At 45.6% G+C, this 9,969-nt stretch overlaps 1 protein-coding gene across 1 annotated transcript; it reads left to right on the top strand.

Annotated features, from left to right (window-relative positions):
• The first annotated feature begins 3,376 nt into the window (after positions 1 to 3,376).
• On the top strand, positions 3,377 to 4,865 carry LOC100275866 (F-box/kelch-repeat protein). The gene has a single exon (NM_001149835.2). It carries the CDS (start codon positions 3,431 to 3,433, stop codon positions 4,679 to 4,681), a length of 1,251 nt encoding a protein of 416 aa, NP_001143307.1. The 5' UTR covers positions 3,377 to 3,430; the 3' UTR covers positions 4,682 to 4,865.
• The last annotated feature ends 5,104 nt before the right edge of the window (positions 4,866 to 9,969 follow it).

A 9,969-nucleotide genomic window follows, 5' to 3' on the forward strand; every position in this document is an offset into this window, starting at 1 on the left:
TATGGAAGATACAATCATCACCCATCAGATGTACATGTTGTTTTCGATTTTTATGGCAGGTGCGGTTTCAGATCCAAAAATTATGGTAGATCTAAAAATTATGACAGATCCAAAAATTATTTTGCATGCAAAAAATTTGCACGCAGGATACTGTGTGAGCGCAACCCAGATTTAAGCGTAAAAATTCTCACGTTTGAGTGTAAATAATGTCATATATAGTGTATATGTTGACTCACTCCCAACAACCCTCGCATCCATGCAGCCACCATAAATCAAGAGATTTGATTAAGAGAGTTGATTATGGGATTTAGTTAGTTGAGTTGATCAGAGAATTTATTTTTATGGTAGTCACGGACACCATAAATCAAGTGACTTCTTTTTTCACCGTGCTCACGAAAAATATGCATGTGGTACACCAGTGGAGGCACTCCAGTTCGAGCGTAAAATGCTTTAGTATTTAGCGTAAAACTCCTCGATTTTGGCCAAAATACCGAACCAACGTGAGAGACGTTGACAACTCTGATACGTTGTATTTATGATCGTAAAAGTCCTACAGTTTAAGTATAAAATAGTGTTATCTACAGCGTAAACGTTGATTCAATCCCAACATGTCCATGCAGCCACCATAAATAAAGGATTTGATTAGAGGAGTTGATTATGGGATTTGATTTTTATGGTAGTTACATATACCATAAATTAAAAGGTTTCCTTTTTCACTGTGCACGCGAAAAATATGCATACGAGATATTGGTGGCGCACCCCAGATTTACGTAAAATCCTTTAATTTTTAGCGTAAATATCCTCAGTTTTGATCGTAAAAATAGAGCCAAAGTCAGAGATGCTGATAACTCAGATGTGTTGTATTTATGATCATAAAAATTATTAAGTTTGCGCGTAAAATAATGGCAGATATAGCGTAAATGTTATTCTCGTAGAAATATCAAAGCCACGAGAGAGACGATATATTAATCATCATAAAATCCTCAAATGGAATGAATAAAAATTGCAGTGGCCAGCATAAAAATATCATGGAATGCATAACACATGGATCAGATGAGGTCGTCGGAGGAGGATGCCCCAAAGCCGCCGGATTGAAGGAGGTCCTCGTCGGACGATCCACGCTGTCGCAGCAGCGTCCGGCTCGTAGGAGCTCAAAGAATAGTTGGAGGTAGGAGGGCCTCGTCGTTACACGCACATCAAGGGGGTGTCACTGCGCGTGCACACCTCTAGTTGTTGCTGCCCGTGCTCCTTTTATATTCACCTTTTTATTATAGGCCTCAGTAACTATGACATTGTCCCTCTTGATCTCCCTCATAGCCATCGTCACTAGGAGTTCGACGATGCAGTTCATTATCTCTAATATTATTCATACTATACTACTATATAAATTATCAATCAAAACCTAGATCCTAAGCGATGAACGTTTTTAAGGCTATGTTTGGGACCCATAGAGCTCATAATTAGTCATCTAAGAGCAACTCTAAGGTAGCGTTTGGTTCTCGAGTATGGTGGAATGGAGCCGCTCTGTTCTCATTTTGTTGTTGTTTAGATTGGTTTCATATAGGATGGAGTGGTTTTAAAAATGAAAAATTATGCTCAAACGTTGAACCATTTGGCTCCTTATAATCTCTCGGACGGACCCGTTCCTCTAGGGACAAAGCCGTTCTATCCAAGTGGCTCCGGAACCAAATACTACCTAAAAGAACACTACAAATTTATTCCCCAAAATGCTTTATTAGGGTTGTTGTTAAAAAACTTAAAAAGAAATATTTTTTGAAAAACCTAGCGTGGCCTACAACGAACACTAATTGGGGCGGTTCCTCGCGTCCGTGAGCTGGTGCATTAGGCGAGAAGCCAATAACTGCACGCGTGCTGAGGCGATTAGGGTGGGATTGGCGAGTGGCGACGCTCAAATTTGCGAGACGGCAGCTAGCGGATACGGGGCAGGGATAATATGGGGGAGAAGAAGAAGGAGCTGTCGGAGAGCTTAAAATGTGATTTTTTTTTTCTCTCGCTAAAAACAGTTTTGTGATTGGTTTAGGGACTTCTTGAGATGCTTTAATAAATTATTAGTTAAGTTGAGTCAACTAATAAATTAATTGTTAGCTATGAAGTAGCTAATAATTAATTACGGTATTAGCTGACGATGTTTAAAACCTAACAACTAATTTTTATTGGCTAACTATTAGTTTTATAATTTCCGGTCTAAGAGCATCTCTAAGAGAGCCCAAAAACCCATCCTGATCCTTATTTTAGGATAAAAAGAAAAAAAATGATCCCAACAGTACCCTTTCAAGCATCCCTAAACCACCGCAGGCGAATAAATCCATGTATATGGCGCAAAACTTCGCCGTCGCCCGAGCTCCCTATAGAGCCTCGTACGTTGTTCCTGCGTCTGTTTCAGCATTTGGCGCCAGCCTGTGTCGAAGCCACAAGCGAGTTCGCGTGTTCACCAAGTCAACAAGCCATCGTCAGCATTGGTTTCTGTCCGCGGCCGCCACTCCGAAATCCACCGTTGATCTTTACGACAGGATTCTTGTGCATGCACGACGACGTCCGCACAACGTTTGGGGGCAGCATAGAGAGGTTTGAGATGGCAGCTACATACATCATTTGTGAGCCTTTATGGATTTAAATTTTGAGAAAATCTTGGGATCTTTTGGAGACGGTACCCATAGAATGAAATTAAGAGATATTGGGAGATCCTTATTCTCTTGTACGGGGAGATTAATTTTTGGGTTCTGTTGGAGATGCTCTAGAGCTCGCTGCGGACGAACGATCCAAGGGTCTGTTTGGTTAAGCTTTTTTCTGACCAGCTTTTCTGAAAATCTGGTTGTGGGGAGAATCTAAGTATCATTACGATTACGTGTGGAGTAAGATAAAATTATTCATAGGGTCCAGGATTTAGAAATTGATGAATTTCTACTATTACAACGACTCAACCGATTATGTGTTTATGTTGATTTTGGATAATTTTTGCCTCAACGAATTTTATAGAAGTTAGCTGAAAAGTTGAACGTTTAGCAGTCCGCAGAGCTAGCAGAAGCCGAAACAAACCGTGCCGAAGGCTCCGCTCCATTTGAGAATTCTATATACGTAGTAAAACGATAAGCCTTACGTCGCTTTTGTTCGAACGGACTAGCGATGTCTGCTTATTTGGCCCCTCGCACATCTCGACAGCTTTGCCCCTGCCGCCATGCCCTGCCCACCCTATCTCTGTACTACACTATCACCATTTCCATTTCATTGACCCCGGCGGCACGCGGCACCGGCACCGCTCGTGGTTTTCCAAAGCTGGCGCCCCCGCCGGCCCACTCCCACCCCCACGGCCCCACTCCGCTCTATTTATCCTTGGCCATCAGATCAGATCATCACAGCAACACAGCCCACTTGTGAGCTGTCTCCTAGCGAATCCTTGCGGGGGAAAGGAATGGGCGTCAGCGCTCGAGCTCACCATCCGAAGCACCGGTGCCACCAGGAGACGTGCGTGCCCGACGGCGCGTCGCTCGCGGCGATGTACCTCTACGGCGACGTGCTCGAGTCCGTGGTGGAGCGGGTGCCGGTGGCCGACCTCGCCGCCGCGGCGCGGGTCTCGCGGGAGTGGCTCCGCGCGGTGCGCGCCGCGCTGCGCCGCCGCCCGCTGCGGCTGCCCTGGCTCGTCGTGCACCTCCAGGGCCGCGGGGGCCTCCGGTGCGCCGCGGCGTACGACCCGTGCTCGGGCGCCTGGCTCGCCGTGCCGGCGCCGCGCCACGCCACGCCGTCGCACGTCCGCCTCCTGCGCGGCGCGCGCGGGGACCGCGTCTGCGCGCTCTCGCTCTCGGGGCTCGCCGTCGCGGCCGATCCGCTCGGCACGGCCGGATGCGTCGCGTTGGATGCCCCCGGCGTGTGGCGCATCGACCCGGTGTTGGCCGCGGTGGGCGACCGCGTCGTCGCGCTCGGCGGCGCGTGCCGGCTGGCGCTGGCCGAGGGCGGCAACGCCGCCGCGGTCGAGGTCCACGAGGATGGCGGGTGGACCGCCTGCGATCCGATGCCGGACGCGCTCAGGGACTCAGCCGCCGCGACGTGGCTCTCCACGGCCGCCACGGACCAGCGGGTGTACCTCGTGGAGAGGACCACCGGGTGGGCGAGCTGGTTCGACCCGGCGAACCGGCGGTGGGGCCCCACCCGTCGTCTCGGCCCCGACGCCGCCGTTACCACGTGGGGCGTCGCGCCCGGCCGCGCCGGCGCCGAGGACCGCCTCCTTCTGTTCGGGGCTAAGCGGGCAGACAAGGAGGCAGAGTGCACGGTCGTCGTCCAGGCATGGGAGGTGGACGGCGACACTCTGGAACAGAGCCCCTCCGCATCCAGCGATGCGATGCCGCCGGAGCTGTCCGAGAGGCTGTTTCGTCGTGACGACACTGATGACGACGACGACGAAGAGGAACTGGACGACATGACGTTGTCGATCGGGGTGTGCGGCAACGCCGCGGGCGGGTACGTGTACAATGCGGCCGAGCCGGCGAACGGCGCGGTGCTCTACGAGCTGTGGGAGGAGGGGAACGCCATCGCCGTGGCCCGGTGGGACTGGGTGCCCTGCGCACCAGCTGTGCAGGCCCAGCCGCTGGGCCGTGCCATCCTGGGCTGCTCGCCGGTGGGGCTGGATGAGCTGGCGTTGGCCGTTGCTGCAAGGGGCCCACGCTGAACTCACGGCGGCGACACACCAAATCAAGTGGAGCAACCGCTGTTTGCCACTTGCAAGTCAAGTCGTGAAAGACAAAAAGATATTCTTGTATGGTGTGCCACTCTTGCTGTTTGGTTAGCTTTAATCCGAAACGTTTCTATTCCAGTAGCATTTTATCTTTATAAATTACAGCTTCAGCGGTCGCAACAGCTAGATTTTGTAAATCATCATTTGATAGCGAGGACCGCTCTTTCCTCAAAGTTGCATCGTTTGCGTGTACAAATGTCAATGGGTGGGTCTCCCCGCAAGGAATTTTTGACGAGTATGGAGGCACAGCCCCACAGAGAGCTTAACGAAGATGAATCTTCCCCTGTCGGGTCTGTTGGGTCCGCGGACGGGGGAGCACTCTCCATACCCGCTCCATAGAACCCTGTTTGGATCACATAATGACATGAATCTGCCCATCCATCTTTCATAACCTTATCCATTCAGCCATAGACAACTATCTCTTTCCCGCCTCACTATCCTTCAAGCACCGCCGGTCCGTGGCCCGCCGCCCACCCGTCCCTATCTCGCAAATGCCGCCTCTCCCGCTCCGAAATTTTTCGTTCGTTTTTTAAGTTCGGTTTTTAAATAATGATTATTGAAAACTATGTTACCACGGATCACCAGATCCACTCTTTTTCCTTCCGTCATCAGATTAGGTGTTGAGAAGTTGTAGATCTCGTTTCCCTTTATAGGAGCACGACAGATTAAACACATTAGACACGATGTAGGGTTGGGTCTCTGGCCTCTTTATGTTTTCTATATTATGGGAGGGATACAAGATTCTTTATATAAAGACGTAAGACCCCTCAAGGGCAAAGTCGGTATTTGCCCACATAACTCTAACTAGGGTTACATAACACTCTCCCTTGAGCAAATAGCGCGACCAACACATGCCTCGTTAAAACTCTCAGAAACCTAGTGGAAAAATATGGAGAAAGAGTACATGGTGACGCAAAATGCATTTGCACTTTGTTGCCTCATTAGAAACCTTATGTGAGAAAACTTCAGGGAAACTCACCAAGGATAAAAAGAGTACAACAACTGTCATGAGGACAAATTTCAATCTTCTGGATCTGGACTGCATCGAATCTTCTACAAGGGCTAACTTTAGAAATGTGTTCCCCTGATCTTTGCAAAAATGTCTCAATATGACAAAACATATCCTTCTGGAAGCATATGCATATAGAGATTTAGCAAACGAATTGCATATTGTTGCAAGGATTATATCAGGAACCTCACCTTAACTCACTTCTAGGATACACGAGGTAAATTCACGTATCAATATAAATAAGCCACTTTGACGTGTGGTGTTCGATCGACTGGATCTACATATTTGATAGAAACTTCCATAAAGTTCACGTATTGATCATCAAGTTGACGCATTCGGAGCATAGAATATGACATTCATTGTCTCACAATTGTGATCAATATAAACATTCACTCCCTTGATGATGACATCTGTCAAAGTCATTATCCCTCATAATTCAAGCATATTCTTCAAGTTATGTACGTGTATTCATCTGAAGTAATGAGGATGGATGAGGTTGGGGTGCTATTATTTTCTATCTTCTTACACCGTAATGTATACATAGTTGTACAAAGCAAATAAATGTGTCCTTCTAGAGAATTTAAGGGATAATACAGTTGTAATAATACATATTTTAGATATGACTCATCGCTCCAGGTGTACATTCATTATAACTTATATGATGGTGTAACATAAGTCCATCAAGGATCATAATCCATCAGGGATTCTTCATCGATCAGATACATTGTTATAGTCTATCATTCTGGCACAATGAGAATATTTTGTCAGTAACACTTAAACCTTCTAGGTTTCTGCCATCAGGGCTTTTAAGGAAACCACAATTCCATATATGGTGGAATACACAAGTGTACATGCACTCGGTAAAAACTCGTGACATGCACATGTGTTTATCAAAGCAAACTTCAGGTCCTTTGGTTCCTCGTTTTATTCCTTTTCGGGTCTATATGAGTCTTTATCCTTTTATAGGGATTATCAAACTTTGGTGTTTAACACAGACTTTATTTCTTCTGAAAAGGTTCCATGAAGGAACTATAATCTCATCTAGGAGATATTCTCTACATAAGAGAGTGTTCATTCATCAGGAATGTATTATTCAGTATGAGATTTATATGTTGCATATTTATAATTCAAAACATGAGTCCTAGGATCTAATGACGAATCTTCCGAATTTTTTAATTGCATATTTTAAATCATGTCATTTGCGAGATATATTACATAGTGAAACATTATTTATTCAACACATATGTGGGATGAGTCTCTTACAAGACCACTTGAACCATCACATTCACCAGACATTATTTCAATAGAGCACATAAATATCCGAACTTCAACCACGCGACTTTCATTCTGCGATTATTGGTCCAACCTCAATTACATTTATCATTGACCCGATAAGAGAGCTTCAAGCACTCATGGCTAGGACTTTATTTTGGACCCCTTTGCAATCTATAGAGGCAAGATAGTTGTCGACACATTTGTCTCCCACATTTAATAATGATCTTCGTCATTTCCCAAAATGAAGTATTTATTGTTTCGTATTTCTAGCACAATGATATTGCGTGTTAGGAATTTCATCACCAAGATAAACCTCTTTGAGGCAAATCACTGTCAAGGTGAATTAATCAGAGAAGAGTTATCACAGACCACGTGAATCTATAATCAAAACATATGCTTTGACTAAGGTCGATGTATTATATTCGTAGGCGTCCCCGAAAATAGATCAAATGCCAATAAGTCAAATGTGAGTATGATATTAATACCTGGTATATTCACATTGACATCACGTAGAAGCATTCAAACCAATATGATTAATTCTCAACAGTTTCTGGTAAACTCTATATACACATGAGTACACACCGAACGACAGGTTCAGTTTGTCTTTTGTGTGTTTAATAGACACTAGATGAGGAATCCTCTACCTAATACCGTGATGTTCTAAAAACATATAGATAAAAATCCTCAATCACAATTATCTATATGAAAAAGGAAAACCGACCCTCCAGTTAACCTTTAAGTTTGGTTTGGTTTTCGATTTAACCGAGCAAACTGAATTTTGCGTCTCGTGACTGACGACGAAGGCTACAAAGCTGGGAGCCTAAACCGTAGCGACTGGTGAAGGTTGTGGGTCGTGACGAAGCCATTGTGCACGGTGGCTGGCAGCTAGCTCGCGACGTGGGTGGGCCGCTGGTGATAGGCGACACTTGACGGACGCCCGAGACGAGGGTAGGCTGCGGCTCGGCGACTGCGGCTCTGTGCTGGGCTGCTGGCAATGACCCTGAGGGTTTGTTTGGATAATCTCGGATTGAAATGGATTGAGGTGGTATGTGGTGTATTGAAGTGTAATATGAACTAATTTTTTTTCAATCCCCTTCAATACACCTTAATACACTTCAATCCCTCTGTACCCAAACAAAGCCTGAGGGGCTGAGGCCTCACTACCTAACGGGCACGTCCACGTGAGGGCTCTGCATGCGCATCTGGCCGAAGCTCACGGACAGTTTATTGGCTTGGGCCAACGTTGCCAAAACTCATGGGCGGAAGCGGAACGAAGTAGTATGGAAAGGGTAGAAAAGGGTGTGCTAATATTTTGGTTTTTCGGTTTAAACCGAACAAAAAACCAATAGTAGTGAATACAGCCACAAAAGTCCAAAAAAAAAACTAAGACAACTCAACAGTCCCTTCTTCACAGTCCGCACAGCATGAGTCCAGATCCAGCCGCCACTCGCCCACTCCTCAGCACTCTCCTGTCTCTAGGGCTGGAAAATAAGCTCGAGGCTCGCGAGCCAGCTCGAGCTCGGAGCGACTCGCGAGCCTCGAGCCGAGCCTGTCTTTTGGGTTCGTTCTCGTAGCGAGTCGAGCCGAGCCGGCTCGTTCCGGCTCGCGAGCTCTGTCAAATTACTCAATATGTAGAATAATGATGGATATTAGCTAATTTTATAGATTGTCAGTTTATTACTTAGCGTTTCATGATAGATATATGACAATTAATAATTTAGATTGCTCGTAATAATGAATGATATATATATATATATATTTCATATTTATATTCTAATAATTCACTATATAATTCAATTATATAATATCAGGGTGTGGCTCGCGAGCCGCCTTCGAGCCGAGCCGAGTCTGGTTTCTCAGCTTGTGAAATGGCCGAGCCGAGCTTGATCAGCCACCTAGCTGCACCGAGCCGAGCTCGGCTCGGCTCGTTTCCAGCCCTACCTGTCTCCGCACGCGATACGCCCTAGCCATCAACTCGCCGTCGTCAGGCGTCTCACTGTCTCAGCGCTTCCGCTCACTCGCTCGGTATGTCCCCGTCGACCCGCCGCCCTTACCCACTCAGGTAGTCAGACCTTAGGCTGCTCTAGCATCATCCTCTATATACATCCTCTATATCTGTTATTTACAGTTTTCTTTAAGGGTTAGTTTGAGAGCTCAATTTTCCCAAGGGGTTCTTATTTTCTCAAGGAAAAATGAACTAATTTCCCTTGGGAAAATGAAAATCCCTTGGGATAATGTGGTTCCCAAACTAAGCCTAAAAGATTTTATCCTCTATATATCCTTTCTCTCCAACAACATACTCTAAATCATGTCCTATATACGCAAATACCTATATTAGAGATATTTTTATTTTTTTATATAAGTATTTGTCATACTCTCAAATGTATTGTACATATTTTAGTTTTGCTAAACCGGTTATTTAAAATATTCAAATGGATAGAGGACCGTTTAGAGAAACTTTATATAGAGAGAATCCAACAGCGTCATCTAAATTTAGAGGACTATTTAGAGGACGCTGTTGGAGAGCATAGATGACCGTTTGGTCCTCTATATTTAGGTTAGAGGAGGCTTTAGAGACTACAGCAGATCCGCTAAAGCGGTCTGTTCGCTACATATAGCGGATGTTTTCGTCCGGTACGCCTCCAGCAAGGACTGCTATAGACTCCTGTAAATTTAGCACACGTTGCGAGAGACGCTAAATGTAGAGTTCCACGGTCACCCGCTATACACTGTTGCTTACGTACGGTCGCGCGCACTGGTCAAGAAGTGTTGCCTGTTTGGTTTTCATGTACGTTCGATAGTTCGATAGAAAAAATATATGCAATACAAAGTTTATTTAGAAAACTTTCCTGTTTTGTTTTCCAATACATCCAATAGAAAAAAATATAATACAAAGTTTAGCTAGACAATGCAATTTCCTATATTGTGTTATCTTAAT

The sequence above is a fragment of the Zea mays genome, chromosome 3, assembly GCF_902167145.1.
Source record: "Zea mays cultivar B73 chromosome 3, Zm-B73-REFERENCE-NAM-5.0, whole genome shotgun sequence".
NCBI lineage: Eukaryota > Viridiplantae > Streptophyta > Magnoliopsida > Poales > Poaceae > Zea > Zea mays.